The sequence below is a fragment of the Antennarius striatus genome, chromosome 9, assembly GCF_040054535.1.
Source record: "Antennarius striatus isolate MH-2024 chromosome 9, ASM4005453v1, whole genome shotgun sequence".
Taxonomy (NCBI): domain Eukaryota; kingdom Metazoa; phylum Chordata; class Actinopteri; order Lophiiformes; family Antennariidae; genus Antennarius; species Antennarius striatus.
In genome coordinates this window covers 4,053,384-4,070,018 of record NC_090784.1, presented here as the reverse complement: position 1 = coordinate 4,070,018, position 16,635 = coordinate 4,053,384, and the positions used below count along the sequence as shown (strand labels likewise).

General features: G+C 41.4%; 1 protein-coding gene across 8 annotated transcripts in view; it reads left to right on the top strand.

Moving 5' to 3' along the window:
* The window catches only part of ubr5 (ubiquitin protein ligase E3 component n-recognin 5), a 39,940-nt gene that overhangs the window by 19,370 nt on the left and 3,935 nt on the right, over positions 1 to 16,635 (top strand). For 2 of the 8 annotated variants that reach the window (XM_068323212.1, XM_068323211.1), the window contains exons 22-49: positions 1,536 to 1,662; positions 1,774 to 1,925; positions 2,331 to 2,426; positions 3,529 to 3,652; positions 3,759 to 3,856; positions 4,205 to 4,362; positions 4,845 to 4,936; positions 5,747 to 5,893; positions 6,093 to 6,211; positions 6,334 to 6,460; positions 7,328 to 7,457; positions 7,777 to 7,937; positions 8,112 to 8,351; positions 8,495 to 8,618; positions 8,809 to 8,920; positions 9,063 to 9,194; positions 9,568 to 9,600; positions 10,221 to 10,478; positions 10,595 to 10,863; positions 12,047 to 12,258; positions 12,344 to 12,577; positions 12,711 to 12,784; positions 12,875 to 13,047; positions 14,113 to 14,262; positions 14,615 to 14,832; positions 15,701 to 15,821; positions 16,008 to 16,380; positions 16,530 to 16,617. In XM_068323212.1, the coding sequence (XP_068179313.1) occupies positions 1,536 to 1,662; positions 1,774 to 1,925; positions 2,331 to 2,426; positions 3,529 to 3,652; positions 3,759 to 3,856; positions 4,205 to 4,362; positions 4,845 to 4,936; positions 5,747 to 5,893; positions 6,093 to 6,211; positions 6,334 to 6,460; positions 7,328 to 7,457; positions 7,777 to 7,937; positions 8,112 to 8,351; positions 8,495 to 8,618; positions 8,809 to 8,920; positions 9,063 to 9,194; positions 9,568 to 9,600; positions 10,221 to 10,478; positions 10,595 to 10,863; positions 12,047 to 12,258; positions 12,344 to 12,577; positions 12,711 to 12,784; positions 12,875 to 13,047; positions 14,113 to 14,262; positions 14,615 to 14,832; positions 15,701 to 15,821; positions 16,008 to 16,380; positions 16,530 to 16,617 (4,342 nt within the window). The remainder of the gene's footprint in view (positions 1 to 1,535; positions 1,663 to 1,773; positions 1,926 to 2,330; positions 2,427 to 3,528; positions 3,653 to 3,758; positions 3,857 to 4,204; positions 4,363 to 4,844; positions 4,937 to 5,746; positions 5,894 to 6,092; positions 6,212 to 6,333; positions 6,461 to 7,327; positions 7,458 to 7,776; positions 7,938 to 8,111; positions 8,352 to 8,494; positions 8,619 to 8,808; positions 8,921 to 9,062; positions 9,195 to 9,567; positions 9,601 to 10,220; positions 10,479 to 10,594; positions 10,864 to 12,046; positions 12,259 to 12,343; positions 12,578 to 12,710; positions 12,785 to 12,874; positions 13,048 to 14,112; positions 14,263 to 14,614; positions 14,833 to 15,700; positions 15,822 to 16,007; positions 16,381 to 16,529; positions 16,618 to 16,635) is intronic. The other 6 variants (XM_068323218.1, XM_068323217.1, XM_068323215.1 and 3 more) reach the window with 5 other exon arrangements.

Sequence of the window (16,635 nt, the reverse complement as noted above, 5' to 3'; positions counted from 1 at the left end):
GGCTCTGACTGAGCTGCTCTCAGAAGGTAGAGCAGACTGTAGGAGCACTGGTGATTACATAGCAAAACATAAGGAACTTTTAACAATTCTATTAATAAAGTTTGACTGACTGACTGATCTCAGTATTTCCTAACTATTTGCTGTCGGAAATAACCCACTTTAAACTTAATTGGTCTTCAAAATGCCATTGTGCTGTCATCTGGAATCTAGTGAGGGTCCATTCTATTAGTCTGTGGAAACACACGGAGAAACTGGCATAAAGGTGAATGAAAGACCCTCAAAGCTGAACTTCCAGCCTTTTCTGAAATTTCAAGAGCAGAGTCACTACGTTTCTGTTGTGTTGCATAGATTTGCAAATGTAGTTGATAGCTCTGGGGGGGTGGCGGAGGGGCGCATGCAGGCTTTTGTATTCTGTCTGCAGCGACGTGCTGTGAGATACCAACGTTAAAAGTGTTCTATGAGTAAAACAGCGTCACATTTTCCAGTAAATTATCAGCCTGACATTAAAAACTAGTTAAAAATTGTTTAGGACACACGGCAGCAAATAGCTGCACCTCACCTTCGACTGGACTACCGATCGATCGAAACAATATTTAATAAATGAAGACGAACGTCGGAGCTTAAATATCTGCTTCGAACTTCAGATCAGGAAATAATCCGCTCTGTTCGAACCGAGTGGTCCACTGTAATGAATTTAACCAGTTTTTAATGTCCGGTTTTTTAATATGCGTGTTGACTTCTTTCTAAGGCCCCGCACGATGACGGATTTTTTAAAAAACGGAACTTTTTAAAAACGCATCGAAAACGATTTGCGTCCACACGACAGCGTTTTTAAAAAAATCTCCGTCCACACGTAAATGCATCGGTGCGTTTTCGAAGACGGCTATAAGCATGCCAAACCATGTGATGGCAGTATTGAGTCTCCGTGTTTTGTTGTCACAACACACGGGTCCATAAATATTACGTCACAGCGGTTTTCGTCGCAGGCAAGACGTCAGCGTTTTTAAAAAGTCGCAGGTAGGCTGTCCACAAGACAACGCAGACCCAGCGTTTTTAAAAAAAAATCCACCTCGGCCAGTGTTTTTAAAAAGTTGCGTTTTCATTCCGGATATCTGCATTGTCGTGTGGACGCAAGGCGTAAACGCAACAGAAAAGTTGCGTTTTCAAAAAATCCGTCATCGTGTGAACTGGGCCTATGATGGCAAAGTGATCAAGTGATCAGGTTTCCTTGAGGCTCAGAATGGCTTATTGACATAACAATAGGGGCCATTCAAAGGTACTCGGCAGTCATGAACTGAACCATGACTGCCTGAGCAGCGCGGCTCTATCTAGTGGACAGATTGCGCAACTACAGCCGCTGCAGTTTATCAAATACATTTTTTTAATTTTTTTTATTGTGTGCGCCTTATAATCCGGTGCGCCTTGTATATGGAATACATTATAAAACAAACAAATTATTAAGGGTGCACCTTACAGTGCGTAAAATACTGTACTTGTTTCTCCTTGCAACATGCTGAGTGGCTGTTTCATTTCAGAAGCTGAACGGTCTGAGAGGAACACGTTTGCGGAGCGTCTGTCTGCTGTGGAGGCGATAGCCAATGCCATCTCTGTGGTTTCAAGCAACAGTTCTGGGAATAGGACTGGCTCTTCCAGCAGCAGAGGGTAAATGTTAGAAAAATTCTCCGTAGCCCAAAAAAATAAACCAATTTTCACCAACAGATTCCCAGGTGATTTCTGAACACAATCTCATTTATTTTCTTGTGTTTTCACCAGGCTTCGTCTGAGGGAGATGATGCGGAGGTCTCTAAGAGCAGCAGGTCTTGGTCGTCATGAATCTGGTCCATCATCCAGTGACCACCAGGACCCGGTGTCACCACCCATTGCCCCACCAAGTTGGGTCCCTGATCCTCCACCCATGGACCCTGGTCAGTGCATTTGTATAATAAATTATATTTGGGGTCATCTTTGTTTGCTCTTGGGGACATTTTTGTAATATTTCTCAGTTTGGTTCAATTCAGTACGCATTCAGCAGGATAATTTTGAGTTTCCATTGTCAGTAGCTGTAGACTGTACCAGTAGAACAACTCCATTCCATCTTGTGTCTTTGTAAGCCTTCAATTGAGTTACCCAGATGATTAATTTGCAATTATGTGCTGACCTGCATCAATGTTATCTACAATCTACTGAATCCTATAGGCTTTGTATGAATGCATATGTGCTGCAGCTTCTCCAAACCAAGACAAGACTGATGACCAGAAGTTCATTGTTCTTTTTTTTTTTTGAGTTGATTGCTTGACTTGACTAACTTTTAGTAATAATACTTTCTACAGATGGTGACATTGACTTCATTCTAGCTCCAGCTGTAGGATCCCTCACCACTGCCTCCACTGGGACTAGTCAGGGACCCAGCACCTCCACCATACCAGGTATGTACCATATTCATACTGGAGGAGTCAGGAGCAGTAGCTGAGTCACAAACCTGTTAATAGTGGGTTGCTTGTATTCTTTACTTACTCATGGTCAGCATTTGTTGTCAAACAAATACAATCATGGAATGTCAGTGCCAGTGTCATTTTTTTCTTAAAAACATCTGCTTGCCAGACCATCCATGAATTTCCTGCTCTCCCATGACAATCCTATGAAGATTTGGTGTGTAGTACAGTCTTGTCGTTTACGTGTGTCCTTGCGTCCTTGACGCACAACTTCTGACAGGACCGCAAGATCGTCAGTCAACGTGCATCCCTGGGACACAAGCTTTAAATGCTTACAATTAAAAAAAAATGATGCAACCTTTTTTCACGATATAATATTATGAAAAAATGTACTTCCATTCAACAAAAATATTCACAATTTATTAATTTCTCCTCTTAAAATTTTGATCTCAAGTGAGCCATCATGAGACTCACCTGCATGATTCAGCCTTATCAAAATTGACCAAACGGCGACACGGCGTCTGCTTGTTTTACACGCTGCAGTAAGAGAGCGACAAGTAGTAGTATTCTCTCATTACTCGTGGTTAATGTTAAGCCTGGTAGTCATTCATTTAAGTGACTACCAGGCTTAACATTTAGATAAAAATATGTAATTCCAATCTTTTTTTTACTTTATGACGTCATTATTATTTTAAAATCATTAAAATTAAGGTGTTTTAGTTTTTATATTGTACTATTAGCAAAAGTCAATCCTTTCATATGGCTTCTACTGTATATTCTGTTGTTACTTTTGGGATTTATAAATGTCATGTTGGGATGCACAAAATGTTTTTGAAGCACATCCCAGGGATGCACTACTTTCTTGAGGTGAAATGGATGTAGTAGTATAATCTGTATCACGTGGAACGAGTTCCTTTTTATCTCCGTACTGATCAGCAACACTGGTTTCCAATTTATGTTATCCCACCTTGTTAGTCTGACAACACTGAAGTGTTACCACATAATCAGAATATTAGCTGTGGATATGATAAATACTGTCTGACCTCTGATTTTAAGGTTATCAAACTTATTGCGTCTATCCTCAACTTTTGAGCAGGTCCATCCACAGAGTCGTCTGTGGTCGAATCTAAAGACAGGAAAGCCAATGCTCACCTTATCCTGAAGCTGATGTGTGACAGTGTTGTTCTGAGGCCTCATCTAAGGGAGCTGCTTTCGGCCAAGTATGCCTCATTACTTATGCATATTTTAATATTGTGAGATTTTTCTACTACTGTTAATTTGCTTCTTTGTCACTCTCAAATGCTCATTTGTCTTGCTACTTGGCAGAGATGCCCGTGGAATGACCCCATTCATGCTGGCAGTCAGTGGGAGGGCCTACCCTGCAGCCATCACTGTACTGGAGGCTGCTCAGAAAATAGCCAAGGGTAAGTTGACAAGTAAATGTGTTGGTTGTTAAAGACAGGACCATGTGTGATTTTAAATCTGTTTTTAATCATTGCTGTGCCTGCTGACTCATGAATATTCACTATGCATGATTTGTGTTTTGTAAAGCTGTCCTGACATAATGAGAATGTGAAGAACTACCTCTAGATTCACTAGAATCTATGCTATGATTTTAAATGGTTAGATAACAGCTAGAATCTTGGAGACCATCCATGTGTTACGTGAGTCCTGACCCATTTTGCTGTCCTGCGTGTGTGGAACTCAAGACTGTAACTGCTATTCTACATTTCACTCATTAACCTTTTTTTCCTTAAATGTCTTGAACACAGTGGGTGAACCAAGCCTTGCAGAGAAGGAGGATGTAGACTCTTTGTTCATGGAAATGATTTGCCCCTCTGGGACCAACCCAGATGATTCGCCACTTTATGTACTTTGCTGCAACGACACCTGCAGTTTCACTTGGACCGGAGCAGAGCATATTAATCAGGTCAGCTGGAACTCCAGAAACGTCACAGAAAACTCTGAGTTAAAGCCACTTGTCTGTGAAGGATGGAATTGCTAAGACAATATTTAATAGAGACAACTGAAAAGCTGATTGGAAATGTGGTGAGAGAGAGTTGATGAAAGACATTCAGGAAATGGTTGCAGGAATGGAACCTGTGTTGAAAGTGAAGGGACTATTAAAATGTTTTTCAATACAGTGAAGGAAATTATAAAATGAGGCTTAAACAAAATCAAAAATTTTTGATTTTTTTTTAACACCTAAATATTGTTTCTTACTAAAGCATCAGAAAAAAATTAGAATTGAGTGTTTTCTAGCAGGCACCAGAATGTTCAACAAGTCATTAAATAATTCGGTATAATCAGATGCTGCTCCGTTTTCATCAGAAGCAGAAGCAAATGTCTGTCACAATTCTGCCTTTTAATTGCATAAATGGCTGACTTATGATTTAATGTCTTTGTGTTCAGGATATCTTTGAGTGTCGTACTTGTGGTCTGCTGGAGTCCCTCTGCTGCTGCACTGAATGTGCAAGGGTTTGTCATAAGGGACACGACTGCAAGTAGGTTCTAGTTTTGTGTGTACTTTTCTTGCATGTTAGTAAAGATTTCAGTCTCGGGCCCCGTCCACACGATGCCAGAACTTTTTGAAAATGCAACTTTTTCCAACCCGCATCAACAGTGATTCACGTCCACGCAACAGTGTTTTCAAAAAGATCTCTGTCCGCTCGTATCTGCATCAGTGCATTGACCAACACATGTATAAGCAGAACAACTCTGAAAACTACAGGAGAGAGGACCGGGAATGTGCAGAAATTCATGGCATTCCTCCTGGAGGATGACCTCCATCACGGAGTTCTCCCACCAGCAGGCAGCGCGTCCCGGTCCGATCCAGTGCGTCTTTGGCGAGGACCGTGAATGAATGAATAAAAACTTTATGACACATAAAGAAACAAACAAATATTTAAGTGCAAAGCATGTTTATCAACGCATCTTCGACGTGGAGCTGTTATACATCATAAAATAGCCAGTTTTAACTCCGTTGTTACATGTAGACGCGGGTGACAAGCATGACGTCAGCGGTTTTCCTTGCAGGGGCACGTCCCCTGGATAGAAAAAGTTGCGGATACAGCGTCCACATGACAACGCAGACCCAGCGTTTTTTAAAAAAATTCCACCTTGGCTGGCGTTTTCAAAAAGTTGTGTTTTCGTTTCGGATATCTGCGTTGTCGTGTGGACAGAAGGCGTAAACGCAACAAAAAAGTTGCGTTTTCAAAAAGTTCCGGTATCGTGTGGACGGGGCCTTAATCACCACTGCTTTTCATCACCCATATTTTATACTGGATTGTAAATTTGGTTTTGTCCTTTGCCAGGTTGAAAAGAACCTCCCCTACAGCATACTGTGACTGCTGGGAGAAATGCAAATGCAAAACTTTGATTGCTGGTCAGAAGGCTGCTCGCCTGGATCTGCTTTATAGATTACTCACCACCACAAACCTGGTCACAACACCTAATAGCAGGTAAGACCCATGCATTTTTTTTACTGACCTGAACAAATCCACATATGACAGAGGACTTTTTTAATGATCAAGTGAGGAGAGACTGTCAGAACAAATCCTTAGATAATAAATTTGGCCTCTGACTTTACACATAAAATGTTTCATAATGAGAAAGTGAGGAGGAAGAAGTCATATTTCTGATATTTGTTTCCATCTGCAGGGGAGAGCATATATTACTGTTCCTAGTGCAGACTGTTGCTAGACAGAGTGTGGAGCACTGTCAGTATAGACCACCACGCATAAGAGAAGACAGAAACCGCAAGGCTGCTAATGCAGAAGGTAGGTTCAGGATCATTCTCCCATATTACTGATCACTGCGCATCACAATAAAGATTTTCTGCAGTCTTCTTTCAGCACTATGGTCTCGGCTGCAGATTGTTAAAAAATTTCACCTGTTGCAGATACTGATATGCCAGACCATGACCTAGAGCCTCCACGCTTTGCTCAGCTGGCTCTAGAGAGGGTCCTGCAGGACTGGAATGCCCTCAAGTCCATGATCATGTTTGGGTCTCAGGAGAACAAAGATCCGTGAGTAGCACAGCAGGCCCAGGACCAGTAATTTGGTTGATCATTGTAGCTTTCAACATTGCAATTATTTTACAAATAATAAAAATGAGAAAAAAGTCAACAATAATGTGTCTTTATGGAAATAATAGTTAATTTACCTCAAAAAAGTAGCGCATTCCTGGGATGCGCTTCAAGAAACATTTATGTATCCCAAAAGTAATTACTAAATATACGTTAAAAGCGTATGCAAGGACAGTTTTGCCAATAGTACAATATAAAAACTAAACAAGGTGTTAATTTAAATTTTTTATAAATAACATAACTGTTTAAATTAAAAAAAGCAAAATTATATATTACTTTTATCAAAATGTTAAAGCCTGGGAGTCATTTAAAAAAAGTTATAGGAATAAAGATGTACAGTAATAGTTTTTTTTCACTTGCTTTTCACTCAATAGTTTTCTTTGCCTTTAATTCATTTATTGTATTCTCCTGTGGACACTGCACCAAGCTGAAAGAGCCTTCTTCACACAAATTACAGTAATATCTGTCAGTAATATGTCTGTTTTTCTTCATTAACTTCTGATTATTTTTCAAAACATAATGGCAATTTCCGGGTTCGAAATTTAAGTGGAGAAATGGGAAAATTGTGAATATTTCTGTTAAATGGAAGTGCATTTCAAGCTCGCGTCCCAGGAATGTACTCTGTCTGACGATTGTGCGTCCCTGTCAAAAAATTTGTGTCAAAGAGCAAGGACGTACGCAAACGAGAACACTGATAATATATAATTTACATGTCTTATCCATAGAGCTGTTTCTGCTTTCATATGAATCCTACTCCAATGCAAGGAACTGGATCAGTGTCCTGACTTCTGTATGACTGTCTTTTAGACTCAGTGCCAGTAGCAGAATTGCCCACCTGCTGCCCGAGGAGCAGGTGTACCTGAACCAGCAGAGCGGCACCATTCGTCTCGACTGTTTCACTCACTGCCTCATCGTCAAATGTGCTCCTGACATCACTGTAAGTCCCAATGCTCGTCAAATTAAGACGTTATTACACACCACTGGTGCTGGTGGTACCATTGGGGACACAATAAGAAAGTCCTCTTTCAAAATACATACAGTAAACACTTAATGCCAATTTTTGATTCATTGATTTGTGTATTTTTATGAAGTTATTTTCTACAGTGTGTATTTCATAACTTACCACAGTGTTAAACAAGATCTTTTTATTACTGCTTAAGATTTTCTTATGAGCATGGCTGTGTTTACTGCTGATGGGGTCTTCCTCTTGAAAGTGTTTTGATTATGACTGTGTGTTTTATGGTTTACTGTACCAGTTCATAGATACCTTACTGGGTACCCTTGTGAAGGAGCTGCAGAACAAGTACACCCCTGGTCGGAGAGAGGAGGCAGTCAACGTGACCAGGAGGTTCCTGCGCTCCGTAGCACGTGTGTTTGTCATTCTCAGTGTGGAAATGGCCTCATCCAAAAAGAAAAAGTAAGAAGGCACAGAATTTGTTTTGAAGGGAATTCAGCAAAGACTTCAGGACTTAAATGTAACTACAGTGATCAGGGAACCATTCTGATTCCCTCACACATTGTGACCACACATTTTCATGACCATTTTCAGTTCATGCTGATGCTGATTCTTTTCTTCGTGTCCTCCACACAGCAACTTCATTCCCCAGCCAATTGGGAAATGTCGGCGGGTTTTCCAAGCCCTCCTGCCCTATGCTGTGGAGGAGCTGTGTAACGTAGCGGAGTCCCTGATTGTTCCTGTAAGAATGGGTATCGCAAGACCCACTGCTCCGTTCACATTGGCCAGTACCAGCATTGATGCTGTTCAGGGCAGCGAGGAGCTGTTCTCCGTTGAGCCATTGCCTCCAAGACCCTCACCTGACCAATCCAGCAGGTCAGTTGTCTTTAGTGGTTTTATTTTGTGTTAAAAAAAACATCATCTAATTTTTTGCTTGGAAAGAAGAAACTAAGAGGGAAAAAAGAGGATTTATCCTTCTTACTCACTGCGTTACGTGGGTTTGGGTCTTTCCTTTCCAGCTCCAACCAGACAGCTGCCTCTTATATCATCAGGAACCCCCAGCCTCGGCGCAGCAGCCAGTCCCAGCCTGTCAGAGGAAGAGACGAGGAGCCAGACGACATTGTGTCAGCAGATGTGGAAGAGGTGGGAAGCCTCATCATTAAATTATTAAGGCCATAATGAGCCTCGCATGCAAATAAGTTCTTATTTCACTGACTTGTTTCAAAAGATGCTTTATACCGCCTATAGTCCAGACTATTATTATTATTAAATTTTGATTTTCTATTTGGTTTTAATTCTATTGCTGTAAAATAATCTTTTGTTTGTCTCTCAGGTGGAGGTTGTGGAAGGTGTAGCAGGTGAGGAAGACCATCATGACGACCAAGAGGAGCAGGGAGAAGAAAACGCCGAGGCAGAAGGGCAGCACGATGAACATGATGAGGATGGTGAGATGCTAATGCTTCTTTTCATTAGAATGCACTGGAGTTAAGGAGTTTTGAAGCCAGTTGTGTTTTGTGAGGGCTGCTTGGATCTGACTAGTCCGATCACAGAAAGTGAAACATTCGTTTTCCTTCTTTGTGCTCACAGGAAGTGACATGGAGCTGGATCTGCTGGCTGCAGCTGAAACAGAGAGTGACAGTGAAAGTAACCACAGCAATCAGGATAATGCTAGCGGCCGCAGGAGTGTCGTCACGGCAGCCACCGCAGGCTCTGAAGCTGGTTGGTCAACAGCTTCTCTTAAGCTTTCAGTTTACTTTACTATATTTTTCCTTTAAAATCCTCCTTCGTCATAACCTTCTCCTCTATTTCTTACGTTGTCAAAATGTGGTCACCTGTCTCATTGACCTCTTTAAACCCAGTGTTTAATTATTTTATAAGGCTCCAACTCCCTACTAAATAGAAATAGCTATTCTGTCTTGCTCCTCTCTGGTGTATTTTTTTTAAACTTGAATTTCAGACTGATTCAATCCTTATGAAGTCACAAGTGGTTGATAGTCAGCGTTTTGGATTGTGGGGTTAATGTTTGAAGAGGTAATGACACATCAGACAAAATGGTCCCTGGCTGAATACCCAATGTGTATTTCATTTGCAGGCAGTAGGGTGTCCTTGGCATTTCCTATTTTTGGTATGAGCTCCTCTTTACTTCAATGCATATACAGATGTCAGGGCAAGAGTGAATTTGCAAAGTGCATACACAGTTTCCTGCTGAGAGTTCCTTCAATTCTTCCCTTTCTCACTCTTCACAATTTTTGTGTCTTTCATTTGTAACCAAATCTCTCCCTCGTCACATGTGTTGACTTATTGTTCTTTCACATAAATAACAAACTAATGAAGTTGTAGCTCTCCCAAACAGTGTGCGTTGGTTTTTTTTCTCCTTCGTCATCGTAAATGTTTTCATACTAATGATGTTGGTTCATATTCACATAATTCAACAGCACAGCTGAGACATTGCTGTTTTTTTTTCCTTCTAAGAATTTTTCAAGTTAATTTAGTAAAAGCATATTAAAAAAATGATACTTGCACACCGTTGATGGAAAGCTGGTGTACTTTATTTGAAGCTTCAGTGTTTTCACGGTCATTGGTGTTGTTTGCCCTTGTAGTGGTGTGATTCACTAACCTGCACTTGTGCTTGGGTAATTCTGTTATGAAAGACAGTAGGCAGGATATATGGACATGTTTAACCTTTAAATAAATCTCCTCTTTCTTTGTTCCCATGTTCTGTCTTCCTCATCTCTCTCCCCGAAGGCGCCAGCAGTGTCCCTGCCTTCTTTTCGGAAGACGACTCCCAGTCCAACGACTCCAGTGACTCCGACAGCAGCAGCAGTCAGAGCGACGATGTGGACCAAGAGACGTTCTTGTTGGATGAGCCGCTGGAAAGAACAACTAGCACGTCCCATGCCAACAGTGCAGCCCAGGCTCCTCGATCCATGCAGTGGGCTGTTAGAAACACCCCGAACCAGAGGGCCACCGGGAGTGCTCCCTCCAACACGTCCACACCCGCAGGTCAGTTAAGCTTTATAATAGCTTTCAATTTATGTTACAAGAAGTCATTGATTTCAAATGTTTATCACAAAAACTGTATGTAATTCTACCTATTATAATCGTTGTGTCTTTCACAGCGAGCTCCACAGGCCTGATCTATATCGACCCGGCCAACCTGCGCCGCTCCAGCGCGATCAGCTCCAGCGCTGCTGCTGCTGCGGCTGCTCTGGAGGCCAGCAACTCCAGCAGCTATTTGACATCTGCCAGCAGCCTGGCTCGGGCCTACAGCATTGTCATCAGGCAGATCTCGGACCTCATGAGCCTGATTCCCAAGTACAATCATCTAGTCTACTCACAGTACCCCGCTGCTGTGAAGCTCACCTACCAGGATGCAGTCAACCTCCAGGTAAAATGCACTCATGATCAAAATAGGTTTTTGTGTTAAGATGTTTTGACATCATTAAACACACTTCAGATATTTTAAGACTCAAGACAAGATCATTAACCAGTAAATGGTTGGGCGTCTTGTGTTAAATGGAAGAAAACGTGGCCAGTTAAATTTATAGGCTTCTAATTATGTGTTAACCCACCCTGCGTATTCATCCATTTCTTTTGTTTTCTATCATTTTTCTAAGAGTGGTCTTTACTGAGTAATAAAAACGAGTGTTTGTTATTTGGTATGCTTCATGTTTTCAGGCTGTATCATGTCTGTTGTTGCACAGATGTCCAATTTGTTCTCATCTGCTCACACAATCCCAGTCAAACATTTGACTGGGATTGTCAAGCATTGCTTGACAGGAATACCAAATATTTTCTCTGAAGCTTTTTAAAAAATTTTTTTTAAATTAAATCCAGTACTAATCTGATATTGGAGCTAGTGTGGTGTTTGGCCATGAAGCATTTTGATTCTCACCTTTCTCCTCTAGAGGCGTTATCTTTAGGGAGTCCTGGCTGAAGTTTTGAGCTGGAGATGAGATGTTTTGCCTGACTAGCTTCACCAGTTAACTTTGTAACAATGTGGATAATCTGACATCCTGCTGTTGTTCATTGCTGAACCCAGGGTGTTTGCTTGTAAATCAGTTCTTTGGTATCTTTGCACCCCTACTCTAGTAATAATGATAAAGGTAATGAAAGTGTGCAGGTCTATATTCTGTACATGTGCTCTCATCTCCTGGTAAAGAATACCTTTACCTCTTCTGTATTTCTACATCCCATTCAGCTTTGACTTGTAAGTGTTTTTGATCCGTTTGCGTTGCCGTCACTGTAGTAACCGACTAGCAGATTGAGTTAGCAGTGGTTAGTTAGCAACTATTCATGTGTTCCTCCAAAGAATATTTACCTGTAAGTAACAGTACATGCAATTTAAATAAATTAGGTGAAGTAAAAATACTGTAGAGGTGAAGAAATGTTCAGTTTCATAGTAACCATTAGCATATTAATGGTAATTAGTCATTCATATATCAACATAAATGAATCATAAAGTGATGATAACTCAGTGAAGCCATAACAACACAGTTGTGATGGACTTAACAATGAGCCAGAAAGAAAGATATGATACAGGGATTCATGTTTTTCCTTATTTTCACCAGAACTACGTTGAAGAAAAACTGATCCCCACCTGGAACTGGATGGTGTCCATCATGGACTCCACGGAGGCTCAGCTGCGTTACGGCTCAGCTTTGTCTTCTGCTGGAGATCCAGGTCATCCCAGTCATCCCCTCCATGCCTCTCAGCACTCTGCTCGCAGGGACCGTATGAATGCTCGAGAGGAGGCCAGCCTCCGAACTCTGGAAGGGCGTAGGTAAGAAAAAAAATATCCTAGACCCAGAAAGTTTGTTTTTCTAATTCTTCCTGTTCTGAGTTTGTGTTCCTTGCGTGTGTTTCAGGAGAGCAGCGACCCTGTTGACGGCTCGCCAAGGAATGATGTCGGCACGGGGTGACTTCCTGAACTATGCCTTATCGTTGATGCGCTCCCACAACGATGAACACTCTGATGTCCTTCCTGTACTGGATGTATGCTCACTTAAACATGTGGCATACGTTTTCCAGGCTCTTATATACTGGATTAAGGCCATGAATCAGCAAACCACTTTAGACACCCCACAGATGGACAGAAAGAGGTAAATGAAGAAACTACTGACTTTGAAAATAATGGATTACTTCTGCTGCAACATAATTGACAGAAAGACAAACAATCCTGTTATGTCCGTTATATTTTTAGGGTTCTCATTTTGTATTCACTGTAACTTGCAGGAATCGAGAGATTTTGGAGCTAGGTTTAGACAATGAGGATTCTGAACATGAGAATGATGAGGACACCAATCAAAGTAAGTCATACAACCAATAATTACAGTCAGAGTGAAACTGGGTTGTATTTAAATGTGTTTGCTAAGTTGATTGTTGCTGCCTTACCTCAGGTTCAACACTGCAGGATAAAGACGAAGATGCAGTTCCAGCTGAAACGGGTCAAAACCACCCCTTCTTCCGGCGCTCAGACTCCATGACTTTCCTGGGCTGCATCCCACCCAACCCCTTCGATGTTCCCCTTGCTGAGGCCATTCCATTGGCAGACCAGCCCCACCTCCTCCAGGTCAGAATTGCTGCTAATTCACTTTTGGTGAATCTCGGGTCTCACCTGATGGTGAGAAATCTTTGCCTATAAAGGACACACTTACAAATTTTAAGCAGTGTTACGGACAAAAATGTATCTTGTATGATTTGAGGCTATTTCATTGAATGAAACTGCTGTTATATGATAGAATTTTAAAATTCTACAAAAATATGTCAAATATAATGAATGTGCCAACTGCAAAACTGATCTGCTCTGGAGCATCGTTGAAATAATATAACTTATAACTCATATCTGTCAAACGTGACCAGCACAGCATTGACCACTGACAATATGGAACTAAACCTGACTAGCCTTACGATCAGAGAGTTTCCAGCCGCATTAAGCAAATGCAACAGATGGGGACATGTCTAGATTAACCAGTCACATTAACTAGTGCTTTGTATCAGTTGATGGACTTTCTCCAACTTTCTAGATATTTGTTTTTTCTTTTCTGTTCTTGACGAATCACAAGATGCTTTGCTCAGAGCGACAACGTGTTTGCTTGAGGTTGAGCTCTGACACACGCAAACTTTGTTGCATCGTAAGTTGCTGCAAGTTCTGTCTTTCTCTGATTCTCCGTCCTCTGTTGTGTAACCGGACCAGTCATCATGATACTAAACTCTGTGATTAGAAGCCTGATTGTCACCGACAAGCTGCTCCAGACTGTCCCCTAACCCCCTCCCCCCAGTGTTGAAAAGATCATAGCTGTCATTGGCAGCCAGTGAGTTAATACTTAGAAAGGTGTCAAGTTTGGCATCTGTCTTGGAATTTGATTTTGTAAAACTCTCTCCAATGACTAATTAAATTTCAGTAGAAATTTGTAGTGTTATTTATCCTCAAGGTTCTGAAATATTGTACGTACAACCAATAGTCTGTCAGGTCGCTGTTAGTCATTTGACAACTAACACACATCATATAAAAATCTGCCGACTGGGTTTAAATTTAAGTTGACCATTTCTGTCAGTCTGTGCAGGGTTAACTTTAAGTCTGAAAGATCAAATACTGGCTCTTTGACTTCAACTTCAGTTTGCTTATCTCTAACAGCCTAATGCAAGGAAGGAGGATCTGTTTGGTCGTCCCTCCCAGGGCCTGTACTCTTCCTCTTACATGGCAAGCAAAGGCCTGGCTGAGGCAAGCATGGACAGGAACTGCCTGGAGGTAAACATGGACTCCTCTCTACCCTCCCCCTCTCAGGTATACCACCCCTCTTCATTGGACAAACACGCTGGCAGCTGTGTTCGAATATCCACACAAACAAAGCACTATTGATATGCTGAGATGTCTACTCCTGTGAACAAATTTTGTGACATTTTTTTAATCCAGGTTTCAAAATTTCCTTGTTATTATTTACAATAACATTTAAGTCAGTTGGAAATTCTGGTTATTGGGGATTATTATTTTGCTTAGACTGAAATTCAGTTGTGGATATTGGAACATAGCTTGTGTTCTGTTGTTCCTTTCCATATTTCCATTCTTTCATCATCACACAGTCACCATCTCATCCTGCTCACACACTGAGAAACGTTTCTAAACCCCACTAAAACAGATCTTGCCCACTAAGATGTCGTACTCAGCCAACCTGAAGAATGTGATGAGTATGGAAACTGGTCAGCGGAGCACTGGGAACCAGTCCCTGGCAGAGCAGGAGATGGAGGCTTCGAAGCCGGGCCCTTCACCCCATGACCTCGCTGCACAGCTGAAGAGCAGCCTGCTTGCTGAGATAGGCCTCACTGAGAGTGATGGGCCCCCTCTCCCATCGTTCAGGTAACAAACTCAACCGTGTCATTTTGGTTTATTTTAGCTGGTAGATAAAAGTATTTTCAAATATATGGTACATTCTGGATTATAAGGACTTTGTCTATTGAGTAAAAAGGAAATTATAAATGACCTAAAATTACTTCAATAACAGTTTCTGAATTATGCCCTGTTAATGAAAGCACTGTCATGTCAAATCAAATAAGAATTCCTGAACATCTTTGTATGAAATTATTGCGTGTGTAAGGTGTTTCTTGAAATGCAATGCTCTTGAGAACATAATTTGAACATACTTTGAAGTTTGTTCTCAGAACTAAACACAATTGTTAAACATGTATGTTCATTGCCTGGTTTTAATGTGAATTAAAATTTTCTTTGCACATTGTGGCTAAAATAGTTCTGATGTTGTTTTGTAGATGGTAAAATAATTTTAATCATACAGTGCACCCTCGTTCTTTGCAGTTAACACAAATCGAGATTGCGATCTATTTTATTACGGTAATTTAAACATTTATGAACCCTCCCCATACTGACATTAAACCACCTTCTATCTGTTTTACCTTTTCCCACACTCTTATCGACTTTTGTGTCTCACAAAAGTCAGAGACTGATGGAACGTAGCGCGCTTCCGGATGCCGTCAGCCAATAGAATGCGTGTACAGTATCACGTGACTGCCGACCAAAAATCTGCGATGAGGTGGAGTCGCGAGCATTGATGCACGAATGTGCAAGGGTGCCCTCTACTGAAAAATTACAGATGAATGTACTTTTATTTAGTGATAGAAAATGTGTTTTGATATGTCATCCTGTATTTTTAACACATTAATTACAAAGTTATGGTGTTACATGTTGATCTTTTTTTCGTTTGCTTGCCCAGACCTCACTGTAGTTTCATGGGGATGATGATCTCACATGATATGCTGCTGGGCCGCTGGCGCCTGTCCCTGGAACTCTTTGGTCGTGTTTTCATGGAGGATGTGGGAGCTGAGCCTGGATCGGTACAGTTTTATCTCAGTACACATTTTACAATAAAAGTAGTTTTTCCTACATGGTTTTATTTTTGATTACAACTTTACATTTGTAAAATTTAAAAGACAAGCCCCATCAAACATCTTTACATATCCTCATAAAAATGTTTTAATGTTAGAGAGCAGATTTAATCATTTTCTCTCAATGTTTTCAAGATCCTGACTGAATTAGGTGGATTTGAGGTAAAGGAATCCAAATTCCGTCGGGAGATGGAGAAGCTAAGGAACCTGCAATCCCGTGACTTGGCCCTGGAGGTGGATCGGGATCGAGACCAACTCATACAGCAGACCATGCGTCAACTGAACACGCACTTTGGGAGGCGCTGCACAACCACACCCATGGCTGTTCACAGGGTGAAGGTCACCTTCAAAGATGAGCCGGGCGAGGGTAGCGGCGTTGCCCGCAGCTTCTACACGGCCATCGCCCTTGCTCTCCTCTCCAATGATAAGCTGCCCAACCTGGACTGTGTCCAGAGTGTCAGCAAGGGGATGCAGGCCAGCAGTACGTGTCATCACGATTACAATTCAAGTATGACAATACATAGAAACTATACTGTATTGATGAACTTTGTTACATTTTTACATTCATTGGAATGTGTGATGCTGAAAACTGTTAACCTCTTTTACATAAAAAAACTTAGGCTTCAAGGTGAAACTGTTTACTTCATTGTGTTTCAGATTTAATGCAGCGCTTGAGAAACAGGGATCGGGAAAGAGAGAGGAGAAGTGGAGGGCTTCGAGCTGGATCTCGGAGAGACAGAGACAGGTAGATTCCAATTGAATG